Source organism: Carassius gibelio, chromosome A5 (genome assembly GCF_023724105.1).
Source record: "Carassius gibelio isolate Cgi1373 ecotype wild population from Czech Republic chromosome A5, carGib1.2-hapl.c, whole genome shotgun sequence".
Lineage (NCBI taxonomy): Eukaryota > Metazoa > Chordata > Actinopteri > Cypriniformes > Cyprinidae > Carassius > Carassius gibelio.
The window spans coordinates 15,324,277-15,346,670 of record NC_068375.1 but is presented as its reverse complement, the minus strand read 5'-3'; the positions used below and the strand labels follow the sequence as shown (position 1 = coordinate 15,346,670).

Genomic DNA, 22,394 nt, shown 5'->3' with positions numbered 1-22,394 from the left:
TTTGAACAGCCTTTACCAGTTCCTCCGTGATGGAAGTGAGACGATTCAATTGATGTTGATTAGCAGCGATCTGATTTGCCTGGGCTGCCATGGTAGCACACAGATGATCGTAAGCCGCTGGATTCGGTTGTGGCGAAGTCTTCTGTAACAACTCATCAGACAGGGAATCCATTTAGCAGGCTTTATTGAAAGACTCGAGGTCGTACAGGCGGGGATCAGGACCAGCAAACACAACAGTAGAGATAACCAGAATCGTCGTCAAACACAAGCAGAAGTTCAGGGGAAACAGGCAAGATTCAGAGTCCAATAAACAATACAAGGTCAAGAGGCAGGCAGCAAAGGTTCAAGAGACGGTAAACAAAACAGTACTGGTAACAGGAAATCAAACACGGGAAATAACGCTTGGAAATGTTAGCCGGAGCAAAACAAGACTTCGCGTTTGGCTAATGGAGTTGTGCAGCTTATATATCCGTGCCAATGAGCTGCACCTGTAGGTGATCAGAGTAGGGGTGCGGGGATGATGGGTAGTGTAGTGCGAATCAGTATAGGTGAGTGTGAGAGTCAGTATTCCGGAGATGGAGCCCTCTGCTGGCCAGTAGAGGGAATCACAGGGTTAGTCTCCGTGACAGTAAGAGATATGCAGACCAGTACCTCCACCTCTTCCAGTCAGACGGGGGGAGTGGGAAAAAGATAAATTATTGGAGAGTGCCACAGGAGTAGCATCGTCCTCTGGTTTGGTCCAGGTTTAGACTTGAATGAGTTGTAATAGAAGTAATAAAATATGCTTTGTTTACAGCAAAAGAAAGTAGTGTATTTGTAGACATAGGCAAAGTCTGCAGGTTTTTAGGATTGCGCTGCCAACAGTTTGTGATTCATGGATTGTGAGTGGTAGTAATAGTAGGGATCTGGAAACACATAGTAAGTTAGTTCATGCACTAATCACGTCACAGATAAACTGTTGTAATGCCCTTCTCACTGGTGTTTTGTCTAAGTTGCTATATAAGCTGCAGTTGGTTCAGAATTCAAGATTCTGTAACTTGTAAAAGGCACTTCATAATCTTGCACCTCATTACCTTACACAACTTATTCATGTTTACACCCCTTCATGAGCTCTTAGATCTTCATCTTAAATTTCCCTTGTGGTACCTTGAATTTGGCTAACTAACATGGGTGCCAGATTTTTTTGCTTTGCTGCCCCCTGCCTTTGGATTTCTCATCCCCTTGATATTCACAACAGCGATTGCCTGCTGATTTTTAAAGTGTCTTAAGATGTATCTTTTCATTAAGGTCTTTTTATTAAGGTTTTTTTTTTAATAATATGATTTGAGACTTTATTGCACTTTATTTATTAATGCTGAGTGGCTGTTGTGTGGTTTTGTCTTGTATATCGATTTGTATTTTCATCTGTGCCTGCTTGTGAGGTGACATTGGGTGTTTTGAAAGGTGCCATTAAATAAAATGTATTATTATTATTATTATTATTATTATTATTATTATTATTATTATTATTATTATTATTATTATTATTATATTGATATGATGTTGGTTTATAATACTAATATATATTGACCAACGACTCATTTACACCCATTTTTACATTTAGATAAACTTTCCCACCTTGCTCACTTCATTTTGGATCTAAAAAGGAAAATCTGTCTTTCATACTTAAATTTATAACGTTATGATACTGAAATAGGCTCAGATCATTCTAAAGTATTGATTTTATTGGTTTTTTTTTTTTTTTCATTTAAAAAAAAATGTTTATATAATTTTTCAATCATACCACCCTTGTGACCTATCATTTTATAGGATGGTACTTGTCAGTTTATATAATAAACACTACAACAATCCAGATTTTTCATATTTTCAAAAATTATATGCATTTAACCCAATTCATTATTTGACCTATTTTTACAGCTGAGAACAGTGTTCTATGAGATTTCAGAAAACAATGAAAATTGCTATTTTGATATGTCAATTGACATTCATGAACGTGTCCCAAATTTAGATGGTAAGTTTAGTATTTTTGTCTACTCTTCTACTCTTTGTTTTCTTTTCAAATGAACTTGGTTCAGCTAATTTGATTTCTTTGTGAGCAGATCCTGTGCTTTTGACACAGCGGATTGTGGCCTGTGCAAAGTAAGTCTGTATATAAACTCCTGATAAGAAGCTACAGGCTTTAAGCGTTTCAGTAAAAATCTGAATTGTTTTAAAATTCATACAGTTTAATAATGAAAACACCATTATATTTAAAGATACAAGCCACATGAAAATGAATTTGAAACTGAGTCAGGAATCACTGTGATGGAAATTCATTTGCCGACCGGTGTGATCGCAGTCCAGGAAGATCTAGATATGGTGAGAGTCTAAATGCAAATACATTTTTATAGAAGCCATCCACTGTTTCAGAATTTTTTTTTGTGACATTATATTTCTATATTTTGCAGTACCTGAATGGACTTGAGTCTCGGATTTCCAACTATGAAGTCAATGGTGACCAAGTCATCCTTCAGATAAATTCGGTGAGCATCCCTAGGCAAAACAATCTTTTGCCTTTTGACTTTTTGTGTTAAAATATGGTGTGTATTCGATTTTGTAGAACATTTCTACTAAACAATACTTATTATGCAGATACCATCAGAGGAGTTATACTGTGTGGGTTTCCGTATTCAAGAGGAATTTGAAACTGGCATGACCAGAGCCTCTGTATTCCAAGTTTATCAATTTAGTAATCCAGGTATATTGTTTATGCAAATGTTTGTGTTATGTCTGGCTGAACTTATTTTAGATAAAGCAAGCATTCTTTTTTTTCTTTTTTTTTATATAGAAAATAAGTGTATAAAGTTCTACCACAAACAAAGCCGCAAAGTGTTACGACTCTGTGAGGGAGACCAATGTCAGTGCATGGCAGGTAAGCCACATGAAAGACAGAACAAAACAATTGACCAAATAAATAAGTCTGAACCATTTTGTTGTGTCTTACTTCTTGGGGCTTCTGGTAATATGGTGCCCCAGGCCAATTCTGTCAGTCTTGACCATTAAAAATCTAACACTGCATTTATACCACTGCTGCTCATGTAGTTATCATTTACATCTGTGAGTTTAGTGTGTCTGTGTTAACAGTTTGCTCATTGGTATTTTCATGTCCTTTTCAAAATTAGCGGAATGCTGCAACTTTAAATCCACCATTGATCCCAAAATCACGGCTGTACAGCGTAAAAATCACATGTGCAAAGAAAGCATGAATTATGGTAAATATAATCTTTATGAAGCTTTAAGCCATAAAACATTGCCATGTGTATACACGTGTATAAATCGGTACATATCATTTACAGTGTATTTTTTCCCTAGCATTTAAAGTGTTAATTGAATCATCAACCATTGAGGCAGGAGGAGACTTTGTGACCTACAAAGCGAAAGTAAAAGCAGTGCTCAAGAAAGGCAAGAGTTTACTGAATATTATTTGTCTGCAATGGTTTAAGGCAAATAGGCTTGAATAAACAATTTAAAGAAACAAGTTTCATGACAGCTTCAATCCATCCTCTTAATTTCTCTTCTACAGGACAAACAGACGACCTAAAAACAGATTCAGAGATAGACTTAGTGAAGAAGGCAACTTGCAGTTCAACAGATTTCAAAGTTGGCAAGCAGTATCTGATTGTGACTGCTGAGAGTATTAAGATAAAAAGGAATCATGGTTATAAGTAAGTCCTTGTTTGTTAGTTGGATTGATAATTTTTTCAAAGCCACATCATATAGTACCTTATGCTCACGTTTTGTGTCGAGACAAAGTTTTGTTTGACATAAAAAGTCATATATATATATATTTTTTTTTTAATCGGTTGCATTGCAGGGTCAATTATAAAGTGAGTGTGTTTCTCATTTACTGTTATGTACAGCAGCCTAGAAACTGATTTTCTTTATACAATGTTTTAGGTATAAATTTCCTTTGGACTCACATGCTTGGGTGGACTGGTGGCCAATTGACTCCGACTGCAGTGATGCTGTGTGCAGACAATACACCAGTGTTTTGGGGGAATTTGAATTTGATTTCTTATTATTTGGCTGTGAAGATTAAGTGCTAAATTGCATGTCAATAGAAGAATTAATTCATATGCCTGTTCTTCTATTCTAAAGCAACAAAATCTGAAGAAAAAATATATAGGATTTGAGATTTCAATAATAAACAGAAACTTTTAAATAAAAACATTTTTAAAAAGTACATCAAAATATGTGATTATTTTTGCCACTCTTATCAACAACATACAAATACAACACGGAACAAAAAAAAGCATTACATGCAATTTGCCTCAAAGCTGAATTATTGACATATTAAACATTTTGCGTTGCTTACTGGCAAACAGATGTTTAGGAAATGTTTTGTTGTTATTTATGCATGTTGTTGAGTCAGTAGATGATCCAAATACAAATTTTCCTTCCCCAATTAATTCCAAATTGGAAACTGTGATGATGAACCAACTCAAATAAAAATTCACATGATGATCTTCTCGTCCAAGACATACAAAAGGACTGGAGCTAAAATGTCAAAAAGTAAAAAAAATATATATATAAAATATATAAATAAAAATGGAACGCTGAGGGAAATGGGACTTGACATCAGCTGCTGGAGCAATAGGAGATCATTTTTAGAATAAGGAAAATAATTCAATTTCTACGGAAACAGGAGGATTTAAATAAGAAATTTATATGAATGTTGAAGGAAATTAATGATCTGGCTAATTTAAATTTGGAGTTGCAATCGCTAGCAAATTATATTAAAGCTTTGAGATTGCAGACGTCTCCTATAAAATCTGAAAAGTCTTAAAAGACAGTAATAGAATGTACATACTCTTAGAGTTTTTTTTCCAACAGTTAAAAACTATGAAGTATGTATACTTCATGTTCACTGTACCATGATTGTGCAAGGAGGTGCATTTTGCAATAATGTTGTAGAATGGGGCCATTTTATTGGCCGTGTTTGCTTTGGGAAGTGACATCACTCACAGTCGACGGTAGTAAAACAGGCAATTGATACAACATTAAGTTTCATTTGTAATGACTGTATATATACATACACATTTCCCTGAACTAAGTACATTTCTGCTGCTATTATTATGTTTGAATGAAAAATGAAAGGAGGCAGTGGTATTTAATTTCCTTTTACGTTTTATTGTAAATATACAGTGAGGAAACTGACAACTGAGGCGAGCTGACATGTTATCAAGTACGATACTGTTTGCAGAATTACCGGACCCGCGTCCTGGAAGACATCACACTCCCGAGTCGAATCCACAAAGTCTGAACTACTGAGGATGCAAGTCCGAAATCAGCTTACTTTGTATTGAGAAACGCACGCAGTCTATTTGCCTAATCTTCCCAGTGTTACGGTTTAACCATAGACAGTAAAAGAAATGGACACAGCGACCCCATTGGAACTCAATTGAGACAAATGAAGCCCAGTTTTAGCGTTTTTTAGCACTTCCGTTTCTGACGCGCAGACTCAAACGAAGCTTGACGACGTCAGCAACCTGTCTGCCAGATGTAAATCTTCTAAGTGGCTGTGTGTGCAAACTGCCATCGTTAATCTTGCAGAGACGGCGAGCTTGAGCGGGGAGTTCTTTGTCATGAGTGAGCAGGAGTAAGTATTCTGATTAATTATTTTGTATAGTATTTTAAAATGTAACGCCAGTACGCCATATTAAGTTAATTGCCTGCGAGCTTCTCCACCTGTCTGTACGGTAATGCGACAGAGAGCCGAGTGGTTATGACGCAATCGTTAGCCTATTTTTTACAAAAACTGTTTATACGGGGCCATAATGTAACATAGAAGGTAATGGAGCCCTTTATACATTGTCATGTATCTTTAGAAATAAATAATGGACAAACAGAGTCTTTAAACGCCTCAGATGTAAAGTTATTCGCTGTAAAAGTGACGCCAAAATGAATGGGAGTCAATGGGAATGCTAACTCAAGTGAAGTTCTGCTAAAAGATGGCAGCCCCCACCCGACTTCAACTTCCGGTCGAGTTCCTTGCCCCTTGGGTTTAACTGGTTACCGTGTTATCTGGTGACCAACTTCCTGGTTCAGGTCTCTGCTGCACATGTGCTGGAACGACGGCAGCAGATTCTGCAATTCTGAAAGCACAAACTGATGCGATATTAAGTGTTTAATAAACGCAGACTTGCTCATTGCATGATTCAGATATTCTTGTAAAGATTACAAGTTATTAGTATGATCGCCCATTTCGCGGCTGAAGTAAGTAGGATAAACAAAAAAATAAAAATAAAGTACGCCTGTGTTGGCGCGGGTTTCGAATACACGAGACAACAGTCACGAACCACCTAGCTACCGATCTTCACCGACTCAGCTCCAGATCTCTAGATTAAAAAGGACTCTCTGCATCACATCGTGCTGCTGCTGAATCAAGGAAATGTGACCATGTTAACTTGTGACCTGTGTTTACCTATTATGAAAACAAACCATAGCAGAACACTGACTACATTTTATGGTTCATGATGTTAAAGAATATTTCAGAACGTCTCAGACAACTGTACATTTGTGGCTACTGTGGCTTAATTATAAACACTATCGTTAACTCATATTTACCATAGTAAAAACGTGGTACATTTTAGTATGATCGAAGATACAAAAATTCTTCCAGAACAGACTTGTATATGTGCATTCCCAGAAGAGATGAGAAATGGATTCATGTTCAGCACCACAAAAGGAACATAAAGTGTCAATATCAGGAAACATCTTTTTTTTTTAAATAAAGCTTCACAGGATAGAAAAGGTGAAGTAATTTGTAAGACACATCCTTAACCTTATTGGTTATTAAGTATTTAGATGACAAAGTCCACACTAATTAATTAATAATTATTTATTACCGTCGAATGTGAGTGACGTCACTTCCCAATGCAAACACATCCAATAATATGGCCCCATCCCTGTCACTTGATTGACAGGTTTCCATGTAGACGTTGAAAATTCAAATGCAAAAGGAATTGCGATTCCATTTGAGTTTTGGCAGTTTACATGTGCAGTGCAGAGAGAGTGTAAAGGCTAATGTGGTAATTAATATTGCTATTTAAATATGACAGGCTCATAGCTCATAAGATATTACAAGCAATTGCAAATTGACTTTGCATTTCCTTTTTAAATTTGGCAGACACTGTGCATTCGCTTAAACGGAAATGCAAATGGTAATGCGCGATTTGCGTTTGGATTAATCACATTTTATGCGTTCACAAATTGTAAAAAATACAACATGCAATTCCTTTTGAATAATGTCCGGAATATCATTCCATAGAACGTTGAAGGCGAACGTAAATGAGATATACAGCTCTCTGCTTGCAGCGCGTCAGTCACGCTCATCAGGAAAGTGAGTGAAACACACACACAAACACACATAATAATCTAATTAATTGTATAGTTCCCCAGAAACAATTAGAATTCTGTCATCACTCACCCTTAAGATGCTCCAGTCCAAAGCATCTAATGCTATCGCTCATCTTCGAAAAAGTGGAGATATTTGAATGAAATATTTCTGAGAGATTTATTTCCCGATGATTCACCAATGATGTTCAAGCGCGGTAAAGTTAGTTTTAGGTTTGATATTCACTGGATATTCGCCTAGACTTGCTTTAGGGACCGTCTGCAAATTAACTTTTCAGTACAAAACGAAGTCCAATAATTAATACAAATTATGTTTCCAATGCCACAGTAAATGCCTCGTGGGCAAACTGACAGAAAATATTTAATCTAGTATTATTCTATAGTATTATTGAAGTAATATCTCCCTTACTGCATGTAGAGTACACACAAGCTATTTTTTTAAAATCTATAGACAAGTTTCCCGGCCACTTCCGGTTTACTTCCTGTTTCTGCCAAGAATTTCCGGTGCGGGCTGAGTAGTGGTGCAAAAATGGCGTTGGAATGGCAACATTCGACCGAAAAGCTTGTTAAAAATGGTGTTTTGACTATTCCACATCCAAGTAAGGTAACATCATGGGCGGACAACATGTCGATATGGCCCAGCATAACAACATCCAAGATATTTTCTTATTTTATTGATTCCATGGCGGTAGATGGGAATGCAATTAATAACCTGAAAAGCTCTGAGGCGTTTCAGTATCTCCATTCAGACAAAGTTGGCTGTGTACTTTTACACGATATGGGCAGTTTAATTTACCTAAAGGCCGATGTTCAACCAAGCCAGTCCGTTAACAATTCAGCACATAACGCCTGGGTTTTAGTTACCAAGACGGGAGATGTGGAGACTGCAGGCTGTACCTGTATCGCCGGACCCGGACGTTCCTGTAGCCATTCAGCCGCCGTGCTTTGGAAGGTACATTAGCCTAACCTGATTTTACCAAGTGAGACATGTTCCTGGGACAACATCGTTGTTGACCCTGGAACAACATTGTGATTAACCAATCAGATTTGAAGAACAAGTTTATAGATTTTGTGAAGTTTATGCTTAAAATCAGTGTTTGGTGCTTGTACATCAGTGTCATTCATCTATCATTTCCTCTGATTTTAGGGATTACTCATGGTTAAGGTTAGGTTTAGGTGTAGGGATATGGTTAAGAATATATTTTTGGAGTAAAATGTTGTTCCAGGGTCAACAAAATATGTTGACCTAGGAACACATAGGACTTGGCAAAATCAGGACGTGCAGGTACGTTAGCCCATCTTATGCTTGTATTAAGATGTTTGTATGTAACGTTATCCGTGTGTTAATCTATAACAGAACAGGACGAGTAATACAAATGTGTGTGTGTGTGTGCGCGTATGCATGTGAGAGAGAGATTGTGTGAGAGAGTGTGAACTACCCCTGCCGTTCCCGCACAAGGTTGCAATTCTTAAATGTGATCTAAAAAAGGTAAAGGTAAAATATTAACCATAAAAACTGTTTATTGCTTGTACTTGGGATGAAGTAAACATCTGTTGAGTTTTTTTTTTTTACATAAATTGTTTGATTATGTTGAATTAAAAACCCAGAAATGCAGCGGGTATTTTCTTTTATTATTCTTTTCATATTTTTCCAGATTTTTTTATATAAGTCTAAATATACTCCGGCATAAAGGGGTTAAACATTGATGTTAATGTTATTTTGATTTACAAAATGTTTTCTCTAAAAGAATTGTGCTGTGATGCTCAAACCATTATTTAAAAAGTGTGTGATTTTGTTTCTATCTGTCTGCAGGTAGAAAATGCTGTGAGGCAAGGGAAGACAGGGCTTGCCTGCACTGATATGCAGAATTGCTGGAATGCCGGGACAAAAAGCAATACTGGGCAGCAAAAAATCAGAGATGTGTCTTTCCGAAGACACAGCAGAAATAACCTATACCAACCAGCATCACAGGCATCCTCCTCCAGCATAGTTTCTACACCTAGTCGCAAGGTAAAAGTCCATGAGACACTGGAAGAATGGCAAAATTACTGTCTCTCCACACCAATAGCGGCACTTTTCACTGCACCTGGCAGTGGACTAATGCAGCTCACTTTTAACACCAGCCTCCCTGCTCAGTCTGCCGAGACATCAAAAGCTCCACTGCCCCTACATCATGGTGATCACAACACACAACTGGAATGTGAGAAATGTAGGGCATTCTACACCACATACATTGACATGACCACAACCCAATTTATGTACATTGAGCAGCACACAAAAGAACAGAGCAGGGAACAACTGTGGCATGACATGCGACGGGTACGGATAACAGCAAGCACAGCCAAGAATGTGCCAGTTCGGGCTACCACAGCACCAGACAAATTCTTGTCTGAACACCTCCATCCTACCTTTCCAGGTAACGCAGCAACCCGGCAAGGAGCAGAGGGTGAAGAGCACGCCAGTGAATACCTGCAAGACCAAGGTCATGACATCGATGTGAAAGGTTTGGTGGTTTGCCCGAGTGAGCCATGGCTTGCTGTGAGTCCGGATGGTGTCATGAACAGAGACACACTACTGGAGATCAAGTGCCCTGTCTTAGTCAAAAACCAGTCCCTTACTGAAGCACTTGCTGCTAAAAGCAGTGAGATCAAACGTATGCCCACAGGGGAATGCCATCTGTCCTTCAATGGGCCAAAGGGACATTACATGCAGGTGCAACTGGGCATGCACTGCACAGGGCTACGGCAAGCCTTGTTGGTGATTTGGAGTAACACTGAATGTCTGCAGCTCAACGTGCTCTACGACCAAACCTTTGTTGAGGGACATATCTCAAGGCTACACTCCTTCTATTTCACCCACATGTTGCCAAAAGTTGTCGATGACTTCGATGATGGAAGGCTGGAGTTGTGTTCCAGATACATGGATGTTGTAAAATCAGCATGACCTGCTTATGTGTACTGGGGTGATTAGTCATTCATTTTTTAACCCCTTGTCCCCTGTTGTCACAAATTTGTGACAAATCCTTTCTAGCTTTTATTTATTTTTATCAAACTGATTTATTTTCTTTTACTTACTCTTATTTATTTTTATATCAGTCACTTATTTCTTTATTTATTGATTTTATTTATTTAATATTTTATTCCAGTCTTTTTCTTTTTGTGATAGTGTGAGATTTTTTTCCTGTATTTACTTTGTTTTTATTTAATTATTTTAAAAAAATCATCCATTAAGGAGTTAATGAAATTGTCCCTTTGTTATGGAATAGGATCAATAAAAATGAATTCATTTCTTCTCAAATCAATTTTTTTATTGTCATGTGTCAATATTTACAATACAAGAAAAAGAATAGCACTCACATGTTTTTCTTAGTTAAAACTCTGTTTTGTCTTATCAAAAATCACAACACCAGAAAGGGAACAATAACAATAAATGTACACAGGTTTTTCTAGCTGAAATTATTTATATTTATATATATATATATATATATATATATATATATATATATATATATACATACATAAAATAAAGGAATATGTACAATTTAAAAAAAAAAAAACAACTGCAGGTAACCCAGGTTTTGATTTTCATAGGGACTTAAACCTCATGTGAAAAAGAATAGCACTCACAAGTTTTTCTTAGTTGAAACTTTGTTTTGTCTTATCAATAATCACAACACCAGAAAGGGAACAATACATTTACACAGGTTTTTCTAGCTGAAAGTATATATATATAAAATAAAAAAGGAATATGTACAAAAAAAAAAAAAACTGCAGGTAAACCAGGTTTTACTTTTCATAGGGACCTAAACCTCATGTGGCAGTCGGATGAGTCTGGACCTCATGTTTGCTAAAGCAGCACATATGGTAAGAATCTTGTCCAACCGCGGGGTCATGGAGATTGGGACAGTTTGGGACAGAATTTTGAAGACTTTAAGTCTTCGGATTGCCCTCTCCACATGTATACGGACATTGGCCACTCGTCTAGTGCGCGTTACCTCCTCATTGGTCAATTGACCACGCTTGTGGGTAAAGGCAGGAATATTCAATTTCACCTTCCTTTCATGTAGTACATCTCGAATCGTGAAACCCCTGTCAGCCATTACCTCATCACCAGGCCTTAGGGCCTCCAGAAACCCACTGTTCATAGTGATAAACTTGTCACTGCTTTTACCAGCATAGGCCTCTGATATAAACATTATCAGCCCATGAGGTGACACAGCAACAAGATATTTGGCAGTATTGGTTCCCTTGTAATGACTGAAAGTGGCACTCCTACAGTTAAGGTTTGTTGCTCTCTGAATAGCCGTTTCAGCACAATCGAAGATGCAAGTGGTCTGGGGGTGGTTCTTTCTAAAGGATGGTGGCATGTTAGCACGTATAACACTTCTTGGCAGCCAGGCAACCATGGGTTCAAGCTGCTCACCCAATGTATCAATCCAGTGAGCAATCACCTTACTTACTTCACCTTTAGACACTTTAAAGCGCTTTGCCACATCCCCTAACACAAGGTTCAGTTTAAGTTTCATGAGGGTCATCAGTATTTGGTCAACAACAGGAATACTACATGATGGTTTACTAAATGGCAACATCGATTTCACCAAAGTAAAAAAATATACCAGACGCAGTCCTGTGTACAGCAGCGAGGTATCATCATCCAGGAGCATATCATCAGCCACAGTCTGACCCCCAGTCTGCGTCGATTTGTTCACGTGGTCCAACTTTGCCATGTAGCTGTGGTCAGTTTTTGTTAGGTCCTCCCATTGTGTTGCAGCATCTTTAAACTTCGGCTCGATGCACACTGCTAAAAGACAAACAGCATCAACTATAAATGTATATACCAGTCTAACTAACACAGGACAGAGACACATATATCAACAGTCGAACTTATAAAAAAAATATCAAGATACACTTACCATCCGATTGCGTGTCACTTGTGTTTCTGTCGAGTTTACGTCTCATTTGCTGGGGAGGTCGCTCGTATCCCAACCAAAGTTCCAAAGAAAGGGTTTTCCTCTGTGGGCTTTTTATCAATGAAGTGATAAGAACAAACAAACAGTCTTTTGGGCGGATTCTTCAACTTCAAAGCCGCTAGCCACTTCCGAGATTCAACATCTGTTTTTGGTTTCTCATACAACGCATACGGGGGAGCACATCCACATTGGCGCCTTGTAGATGGTTGATGGTCGAAACATTCTCCTTCCGACCAAACATTCAGCAATCGCCACGAGTTGTTGCAACCGCGAACAGCACAATATGTCCCGGAGCCGTGTCGGCGTGTAACACCATCCATAATTTACTTTTTCTGCACGCTAACCAAAGACAGTAAAAGACGCTAACTCGCTAACCGGAAATTATCGGCAAACACAACCAGAAGACGTTGGCAGAGTGAAAGGATAATGGCGGCTCGCCTATTTCACATAGGAAACTCGTCTATAATTCACCAAAGAAAAAATGTATGTTCCAAAGGTTGAAGGAAGTTTGTAGTTACAAGACTGACTTACTACAGGTGAAATTTTGACAATATATCGCTTACTGTATGTAAAGTACATAATCTTCAAAAACAATTACTGTAATTGACCAAAATCGTTTTTTTCATGTTCCAAAGGTTGTAGTACATTTGTAGTAACAAGACTGACTTACTACAGGTGAAAGTTTGCCAATATCACCCTTACTGTATGTCAGTAGAAAATTTAGCTTAAAATACAATTACTGTAAATCACCAAAAGGTTTTTTTCCTTGTGGTGATTAGCCCTAAGCATTCTGGGAAATGAAGTTGGGAATGGAAAGAGACACCAAATACAAAAGTCCTGAGAGGAGTGCTCTCTGCTGGAGTTCATGGCCACTCCAACTGATGATCGTGACAGAACCAATCAGAACCGCTCAATGGCTCTTGAGCCAATCAGGTTTAGTCAGTGTGTGGTTTGAATTTAAACAAGAACTTTTTCTTTCAGACATGTTTTTTTTTTTTGTTATGTTGAAATCCTTGTGGGAATTTCAGTAGTAGCAAAGAGTACGTAATACCAGCAGCTAATTACAATTAATGTATCATTAATGGACTGCCTATAATCAACCATAGTCGCATAACCTTTAAAGTAAAACTAAACAACATGGTAAACAACATATTTTAAGTATTGGTTAAAGGTTTGTACATTGTAAATGTAAAAAATGTTTATCAAAATAACATGCTTTTTCAAACATTACAATTATAAATACATAAAATATTTAAAATATAAAAACAATATATTGCAGTAGGTCTACACATGTTTACAAAAGTACATTAAGAACCCCTTAAAAGTGTAAACTTGTTGGCATATGTTCTTGCACAAACTTCACATGAAATATATTTTAAGTAGGTTAACATAGTATGTTGTCTGTAATGCACTAAAAACCATGACCCCTGTGTCACTGTGTCTGGTCTGTGTTTCCCTGGGTGTCCACTAGTGGCCTCAATTCCCCATAGGAAGGCACTACATTTCCCACAAAGCCTTGTCCCTTCATCACAGTAATTGCACACCTGTTAATTGCACTCAGCTGTCTTCACTTTAGTCATCATTATCCTGTCTATTTAAACCAGGGGGGCAGGGTTTCATATTTTTTGAAGAACCCCTGGGCGCCGCCATTGGCTAGTGGATCCCCACCTGCTGTTAGCATAGCACTCCCATTCATTTTGGCGTCACTTTGACAGCGAATAACTTTACATCTGAGGCATTTAAAGGGGGGGTGAAATGCTATTTCATGCGTACTGAGTTTTTTATATTGTTAAAGAGTTGGATTCCCATGCTAAACATGGATAAAGTTTCAAAAATTAAGTTGTACGTTTGAAGGAGTCCTTCCGGTTTGTCACAAGTGTAAGGGAAACAGGTCAATTTAGCTCAAAGGGAATCATTTAAGATTTTAAAGGGAATTTGAACAGAATCACTGTTTCACGGCTGTTCACGGAGACGCCCTGCGATTCAGTGAACTAGCCGTTTAACATCAAATCTGCGCTGGATTCTAATATCCAAACTATAGTGAAACACTATTAATTAGCACAGTAACAAGATCGGCAGTTTAAGACATTAACTTGTAAGCACAAAACACAAGATACTTCTCTTTTCAATATGAATAAGGCTTTATTAGATAAATCTAAGACATATAAACTAATCTAACACATAAACGCACGCACACACACATTCACACAAGTTGCAGGAAGATCGAAAGTTAGGGAAAGATGAGTTTAAGAGAATGGAAATATGGAATCCCAAGTTTACAGCAATACGTTAAATTGCATAGACACGAACAACCATCAATCACGTAATTAGCGCTCGCACTGAGTTCCTCAATGGGGTTAAAATTATATTAGATACACCAGCACAACAAATATCTGGGAATACGTTGCCTTCGTTTGCTGTGAAAGGGACTCCCGTTGAAAGGGGTATCCCGGTGTCGCTGATTGGCTGGAAGTTCAGTAGTGGCTGAAGTGACGTCTTGGGGAGCCCGTGCTTGGGCGTTGGCTGAAGCTGGAGTTGTGTGGCTGGTTGGAGTTCAAACGCGCAGACGAGGTCGACGTTACAAAACTTAACTCAGAACACAAAACTCTCAAACGGAAAAGAAAAGAAATAAAGTTTGACGAGACTAGGTTGTGTTCCTTCTCATCGTGGCATAGTAGCAGTAGGCAGGCACGCTGGAACCGCGCTCAAAGAACAATGATGACTAACCGCATGGCTAGATGCTACAAGCTAAAGCTAGGTAGCAAAGCTACAAGCTAAAAGCTAAGAGCAGGCATGACTAATAGCATGACTGATAGCACGAGCAAGGCTGGAACTAAAAGCAGACTAAAAGCAAAATTTCATGGGGTCCAAAGTATATAAACTTCCTTGTTGGCCACCCCTCAAATGTTGCCTTGACCAATCAGATATGGTCTGGGGTCATAAATCATTTGTTTATCTTACCCAGCATGTGGTTCTTGCCTCACAGGGTCTAATTTTGGACATGATTCCTATAACATGATTATGATATATTTTACAAATAAATGATTGTCAGGACAACATCAAGCACGAAAATTCGATTATATCAATACTAGACATGACTATGTATCCTATAGTTATCAAAAGATATACACAATAAGTGATTATACATGATAGTCAAATGTGTGGGTTACACATAAATGAATATTGAGTTAAGCAATGGAACGATTCATTTATAAGTCTTTTTGAGTTCATTCTGGTCCATATATAATGTATAAAAAGCAGTTTCTTTGCCATTCTCTGGCAAAGGGACTTTTCTGTGGAGACAAAGGTTTAAAGCCCTTCCCCCTTAGGAATTTCAGTCTGGTTCTGCTGGCTGGGGGGAAGTCAATGCAAGTATTTAACTTGATCTCCTGGGTTTACAAGTGATGTCCAGCGTTGCATTTCAATCACGAACAATAAATTTGACAATCTCTTCTTCGAATTAAAATTGTCAATAATTGTTCTATTGGTGTTAATGTTGAAAGCTGTTGTGTGAACAAGTTGGTTGGTTGGTTATCTTGCTTGGTTCTTGTGGCACTAGAACTGATTTATGACTTCCTGAGGAGTTCGGCTCTCGTTTCTATGCACACAGCTCTGATAGACTCTTTGATTTGTCTGGTTCGACTCATTTCTGCTACACAAGTTTCGGAAAGTTTTTTTCGAGTATGGGTCTGTGTGACATTAAATGGAGCGGAATTTCCTTATATGGGTCCTAAGGGCACTTCTGCCGGAAGAGCGCGCGCTCCCGCAGAGCAGAGCGGATCAGAGACATTCACTGATCAGAGCGAGAGCGTCGCGAAATGTCACAAAAGAAGTGTGTTTTTGGTTGCGAGGGCAAGACAACCCTGCACAGATTACCAAAAAAAAAAAAAACATTAAGGGACCAGTGGACGGAGTTTATTTTTACAGAGCATCGACGGAGTTGTGCAAGTGTTTTTGTTTGTTCCCTGCATTTTGAAGGTTTATTTCTTAAGGATGATGCAATCCCAACGAAAAAGGGTCACGATCGTGTGTTGGATCCGCAGGCGGTGAGTAAAACTGCTTCAAATATCTCTGTGTTGTTAACTTAGCTATCGGCGCGTAAGCACATCAAGTAAACCTTGTACACCTTTAAAGAATAAAAAAAAAGACGACATAAAGTGGAACTTAGTCATTTTCCAAAACCGCTAAGCAAATATATACAGTTTCAATACATACCACATAGAGACGTCCTGCTGTAGTCATTGCTGCTGCTGCTCTCGTTCAGTTTCAGCCTCGGGATCTGATTCTGAATCATAAATAAACGGCTGAATCTGACTGTTAGCCATCGTTTGTTTTGGATGATGTATTTTTTTTCCTCACGGTAATGTCACAACTTCCAAACACTCAACGCAAAAGCCTACTAGCGCTCGTGATTCTTTAGCTCCGCCCACACGTCACGCCTCCAGACGCTCTTGTTTTTCCGAAGAAAATCGGCACCATTTTTCTCTTATAAATATAATAAAACTAAAGACTGGAGATATGAAGGATGCAGTACTACTCTATAGGGACTCAAGATTAACAGGAGATTGAGTGAAAATGAGCATTTCACCCCCCCCTTTAAAAACCATTGTCCATTAATTATTTCTAAAGAAACACGAAAATGTATAAAAGGCTCCATTACCTTGTATCTTACGTTAAGCAGTTTTTGAAAAAAATTGGCTAACGATTGCATCATAACCAGCGACTCTCTGTTGCACAGTAGAGAAATTACCATATGGACAGGAGGAGAAGCAGTCTTTTACTGTCTATGAGGCTATCAGGGGGAGGTGGAGGCATAAAGTCAAGGTAGATAATTAATCAGAATACTTACCAAAATTTGCTCCTGTTCACGCTCGCCTTCTCTGCAAGATTCGGTGGGTGCTTCAGATTTCTCTTGGCACAGCCAAGAAGACATAGAAGACTTACATGTTGCTCATGTGACATCTACGTCATCAAGCTCAGTTTGAGTCTGCGCAGTACGCCCGACCCCCAGGAAGTGCATGCTTCTAATTGACTTCACTTGTCTCCGTTGAATCCAATGGGGTCGCTGTGTCCATTTCTTTTACTGTCTATGATTTAAACTGGTCTGTTTTCTCTCTGTGCCATGGAGTCCTTATTTTCCATCACCTGCTTTCCTTGCGTTCCTTGTGTTTCGAGTTTCTTGTTCCTGTTTGTTTGTTTCTGGACTGATTTTTGGTAATGACCCCCTGCTTGTTTGGATTACCCAATAACACACACTGCTCTTGGATCTCTCGTCTCCTTTGTCCCGATCATTACAGAAGGACTCCATCCAGATCAGATCCAGCGGTGTGGGAATTTGTGTCCATTCCCCAGCTAGCATGTAGGAGCGGAGGAGAAAATTCCTTAAATAAACCACCCTCCGTCAAAGGGGGAATGAGGTGGGTGGTGTGGCACAAAAATTCTGGACCTTGGCGATGGGGTTGGGATATAATGATGCAGCCTTGAAATACTTTTTTAACTTCTGTTTGGACAACCCTGTGTTGGAGAATGAGATGAATGAGCTGGAGGTCTTTGATTTTTGGGGGTTCCTACTGTACCTGCAACATCGGTCTCAGTGGGATACCCCAGCCACACCTGTCTCTCCAGGTGGGATGGCCGACTCTAGACCGGGGTCTACAGCCCAGCACCACTGCACAAAATGGCCGTCAGCCCAGTGCCACGGTGCAAGATGGCCGCCAGCCCAGCGCCACAGCACAAGTTGGCCGCCGGCCCAGAGCCCTGGCACAAGATGGCCGTCGGTCCAGCACCTCTGCACAAGATGACAGCCACAGGTGAACTTCCAGAGTTGAGTCAGGTTCCCGTTGACCCTCCAGAGACGAGTCAGGTTCCAGTTGACCCTCCAGAGTCGAGTCAGGTCACCGTTGATCCTCCAGAGTCGAGTCAGGTCACCATTAACACTCATAGTCACCGACTCTCTTCATGAGCAAAGGCAAGTCACCAATGATCTTCATGAGCAAAGTCAAGTCACCGACTATCTTCATGAGCAAAGGCAAGTCATCAATGATCTTCATGAGCAAAGTCAGGTCACCAATGATCTTCATGAGCAGAGTCAAGTCACTATTGATCTTCCTGAATCCAGTCAAAACACCACAGATCTACCAGAGTCTCTCCACGTCTCTGCTGAACTACCAGAGTCTCTCCACATCTCTGCTGAACTACCAGAGCCTCTCCACGTCTCTGCTGAACCACCAGAGCCTCTCCATGTCTCTGCTGAACCACCAGAGCCTCTCCATGTCTCTGCTGAACTACCAGAGTCTATCCACGTCTCTGCTGAACTACCAGAGTCTCTCCACCTCTCTGCTGAACTACCAGAGCTTCTTCACGTCTCTGCTGAACTACCAGAGCCTCTCCACGTCTCTGCGGAACTTCCAGAGCCTCTTCACGTCTCAGCCAAACTCTCTGAGCACTCGACATTATCCTGTGGATGGCCACGGAGGCCATCCAGGAACTCACCGTCTGCCCTGTCATGGCTATGGAGACCATCTACCATCTCCTCAGGGCCATGGAGGCCACCCTTAACCTGTTCATGTTCTCTATTTCAGACTTACCTAACCAAACTTGTTCTCCTGTGCCATCGTTCCCTCCTGGTGGGCTTCTGTCTCGACCGCATGGCTCCAGTTCCACCTGATCAACCCAGGATACTTGCCCTGTCGACTCGGCCCTGGGCCCCGAACTTTCTGTTCCCTCCTGGTCTTGTGTTTTGTTTCTTGTTTTTTTTTCTCTCGGTTTCCTTCTGTGGACCTGGCCCTCCGTCCCTCCCCCTTGTCCTCCGCTGGTCCTCCTCCCTCCTGGTTTCCTTGTTGTGGTTTTGTTTTTGTTTTTGGCACTTCCTGTCTCTGTTTCCCTCTATTACCTGGCCCTCCATCCCACCTCCTGGTCCTCCGCTGATCCACCTCCCTCCTGGTCTCCTTGTTTTTGTTTTTTGCACTTCCTGTCTCTGTTTCCCTCTGTTGCCTGGCCCTCCGTCCCTCCCCCTGGTCCTCCGTCGGCCCACCTCCCTCCTGGTCTCTGTGTTCCTTGGTTTGTTCTTGTGTTCAGGTGGAGCATCTGGTAGTTACTCCGTAGAGGAGGGGGTAATGTCATGGTGTCTGGTCTGTGTTTCCCTGTGTCCACTAGTGGTCCCAGCTGTCTTCACTTTCATCGCCATTATCCTGTCTATTTAAACTGTCTGTTTTCTCTCTGTGTCATGGAGTCCTTATTTTCCGTCACCAGGTTTCCTCGCGTTCCTTGTGTTTCGAGTTTTTTGTTCCTGTTTGTTTGTTTCTGGACTGATCTTTGGTTATGACCCCCTGCTTGTTTGGATTCTGATTTTTGGATTACCCAATAAACACACACTACTCTTGGATCTCTCGTCTCCTGTGTCCCGATCGTTACACGCTGCTGGCCAAATATGTGCCCTAAGCAGTATATTGTTGTGCTCCTTCCTTCCTTCCTTCCAAAGAAAAAAAACCTGTTTGGGTTTAAAAGATAACTTAAAAATATAAAAGTAAATAAATTGTAATTAAATTGTATTATTTATCAATTACAGTTGTAGCTCCAGACAGTTACCTATGGTTATGATTTTATTAATACCATTGCCTGATTGATTTTATAAAAAAAAAAACTCACTAATGTGTGTGTTAATGCTTACATTTGTATTTATGTATATGTTAATATCAGTGTTGTAGTCGAGTCCAGCTCATTCGAGTCCGAGTCCAGATCGAGTCCAGAGAGGGTCGAGTCCGAGTCAAGACCGAGTTCAGAAAGGGTCGAGTCCGAGTCAAGACCGAGTTCAGAAAGGGTCGAGTCCGAGTCAGAGAGATTGGGTCTGAGACAAGACCTAAAGAAATCTTCAAGAGTATGTCAAATGTTTGGTGGAAACAAAGGTTAAAAGGGCCACATAGTATGTGGTGTAAAGGTAATTTTATTAGTATTATGAAGTGTTACTTGTCAATATTAAGTGCTCATTTTCACATAACACCGTTGTACCACTATACACATCCATATAACCTTTCTAGTACACATAATATTACTGTACGACTCTATATTGTAATTCTACATAACACTTCTAGTACAAGTAACATTACTGTACCACTATACCTGTAAATGTTCAACTGTAACAGCTTTTACATAACTTTTAACCTTGAAGCTTAACTAATGACTGCTAATATCCTTACAATGTCTTGGATTATGTGCACTTTAGATGTTGTGAAGATTACAGATGGGCATAATTACTTTTCAAAAAAATAAGTGAGGAGACCATCCAGCTACCCAACCAAGCACGATGTGGTCTCATGATCAATCCACCCCAACTAAAAACTCTCTCTACTGGCGCAGAGGAAGCGGGGACTGACAACAGTTACCATTTTATCACTTTCTGTAACAGCAATGGATAATCTAATGCTAATTTCACTGGATGGTGCGTTTTAATGCAGGGTAAAATACACACTAGTCGAAGTTTTTTTTAGTTACGGAGGGCATACACAAAAGCCGACTGACTGTCCAGGAAAATTTCATCCAAAATGAATTATGTATGTGCCAGGGGAAGAAAGCTGGATCAAATGCCATATAAGTTCAATGCCTTCTGTCAGACATTTTTTTTGGGGGGGATGTTTAGTGTTGAGACAGTCAGTCTGTGTCTGTATTCATTATATAATTTAATTAAACAATATTTGTGTTTTTTTCTGTGACCATTTTGTCCTACTTTGTAAAAATAACACAGTTGAGAGAAATAATGTAGCAATGTGGCTTTCTGGAAAGTGGGATCACTACAGGCGGATGGCAGGAGGGTAACTTAAGGCCGGTGACACACTGGCTGCGTGGCGTCTCTGCTGCGTGCCAGAAACGTAATGGCTGCTTTGCGTTTTCTGTGTCTTTAAACCAAGGGGCAAGGAACTCGACCGGAAGTTGAAGTCGGGTGGGGGCTGCCATCTTTTAGCAGAACTTCACTTGCGTTAGCATTCCCATTGACTCCCATTCATTTTGGCGTCACTTTGACAGCGAATAACTTTACATCTGAGGCGTTTAAAGACTCTGTTTGTCCATTATTTATTTCTAAAGATACACGACAATGTATAAAGGGCTCCATTACCTTCTATGTTACATTATGGCCCCGTATAAACAGTTTTTGTAAAAAATAGGCTAACGATTGCGTCATAACCACTCGACTCTCTGTCACATTACCGTACAGACAGGAGGAGAAGCTCGCAGGCAATTAACATAATATGGCGTACTGGCGTTACATTTTAAAATACTATACAAAACAATTAATCAGAATACTTACTCCTGCTCGCTCACGACAAAGAACTCCCCGCTCAAGCTCGCCGTCTCTGCAAGATTAACGATGGCAGTTTGCACACACAGCTACTAGAAGATTTACATCTGGCAGACAGGTTGCTGACGTCGTCAAGCTTCGTTTGAGTCTGCGCGTCAGAAACGGAAGTGCTAAAAAACGCTAAAACTGGGCTTCATTTGTCTCAATTGAGTTCCAATGGGGTCGCTGTGTCCATTTCTTTTACTGTCTATGCTTTAAACACCAGAAGCGTGCCTGCACGCGGCGCTTGGCGCGCTGCTGCGGCTGTAGGTGACATATAGAGGGAGGCCGCCAAAAAACCAGGCTCTTGTCTTCATGACAACAATATCAATTTTACACACCTACTGATAGGACACCGTCAACAGTATTGACGGCAAAATAGAGTATGTTTGACACTTGCAATATTTGACAATCGATCATTATTAATTTATTTTTTAAATTACATTTATATCTGAATTTATGTCAACCTATAGACTTTCAAATATCCAAATGTCATGAATTAATATGTATTTGTGTACAAAATGACATATAAACATATTTGTCTAGTATATTTTGCCTGGAAACGCCTCCAACATGCACGCGTGTCGGGTGAAAAATAGGCGTCGGTTCTATTTCTAGCATGCACGGGTTTTCCGCGCGTCTCACGCAGACAGTCTGCAAGATCTAACCTGTTAACATGGGAGCCGAATTAAAAACAG

At 39.8% G+C, this 22,394-nt stretch overlaps 3 protein-coding genes across 4 annotated transcripts in view; 2 read left to right on the top strand and 1 right to left on the bottom strand.

Annotated features, from left to right (window-relative positions):
- Positions 1-4,230, top strand: part of LOC127996355 (complement C5) — a 44,776-nt gene extending 40,546 nt beyond the window's left edge. Inside the window, exons 33-42 of the mRNA XM_052591940.1 lie at positions 1,918-2,011; positions 2,100-2,139; positions 2,256-2,358; positions 2,448-2,522; positions 2,632-2,737; positions 2,828-2,911; positions 3,162-3,251; positions 3,352-3,441; positions 3,563-3,704; positions 3,937-4,230. Coding sequence (XP_052447900.1) covers positions 1,918-2,011; positions 2,100-2,139; positions 2,256-2,358; positions 2,448-2,522; positions 2,632-2,737; positions 2,828-2,911; positions 3,162-3,251; positions 3,352-3,441; positions 3,563-3,704; positions 3,937-4,078 — 966 coding nt within the window. The 3' untranslated portion in view covers positions 4,079-4,230. The remainder of the gene's footprint in view (positions 1-1,917; positions 2,012-2,099; positions 2,140-2,255; positions 2,359-2,447; positions 2,523-2,631; positions 2,738-2,827; positions 2,912-3,161; positions 3,252-3,351; positions 3,442-3,562; positions 3,705-3,936) is intronic.
- A 2,684-nt stretch (positions 4,231-6,914) lies between these two features.
- Positions 6,915-11,163, top strand: LOC127996558 (uncharacterized). Its single transcript, XM_052591957.1, has 2 exons — positions 6,915-8,347; positions 9,209-11,163. Exons 1-2 carry the CDS (start codon positions 7,925-7,927, stop codon positions 10,337-10,339), a joined length of 1,554 nt encoding a protein of 517 aa, XP_052447917.1. The 5' UTR covers positions 6,915-7,924; the 3' UTR covers positions 10,340-11,163.
- Positions 10,945-20,085, bottom strand: LOC127996616 (uncharacterized). Of its 2 annotated transcripts, none has more exons than XM_052591963.1 (2): positions 12,309-20,085; positions 10,945-12,196 (listed from the first exon to the last, which is right to left on the bottom strand). In XM_052591963.1, exons 1-2 carry the CDS (start codon positions 12,352-12,354, stop codon positions 11,199-11,201), a joined length of 1,044 nt encoding a protein of 347 aa, XP_052447923.1. In that variant the 5' UTR covers positions 12,355-20,085; the 3' UTR covers positions 10,945-11,198. The 2 variants fall into 2 exon arrangements, with proteins under 2 accessions (XP_052447923.1, XP_052447922.1); XM_052591962.1 differs by having other exon boundaries at positions 10,949-18,697; positions 18,758-20,080.
- Between the last annotated feature and the right edge of the window lie 2,309 nt (positions 20,086-22,394).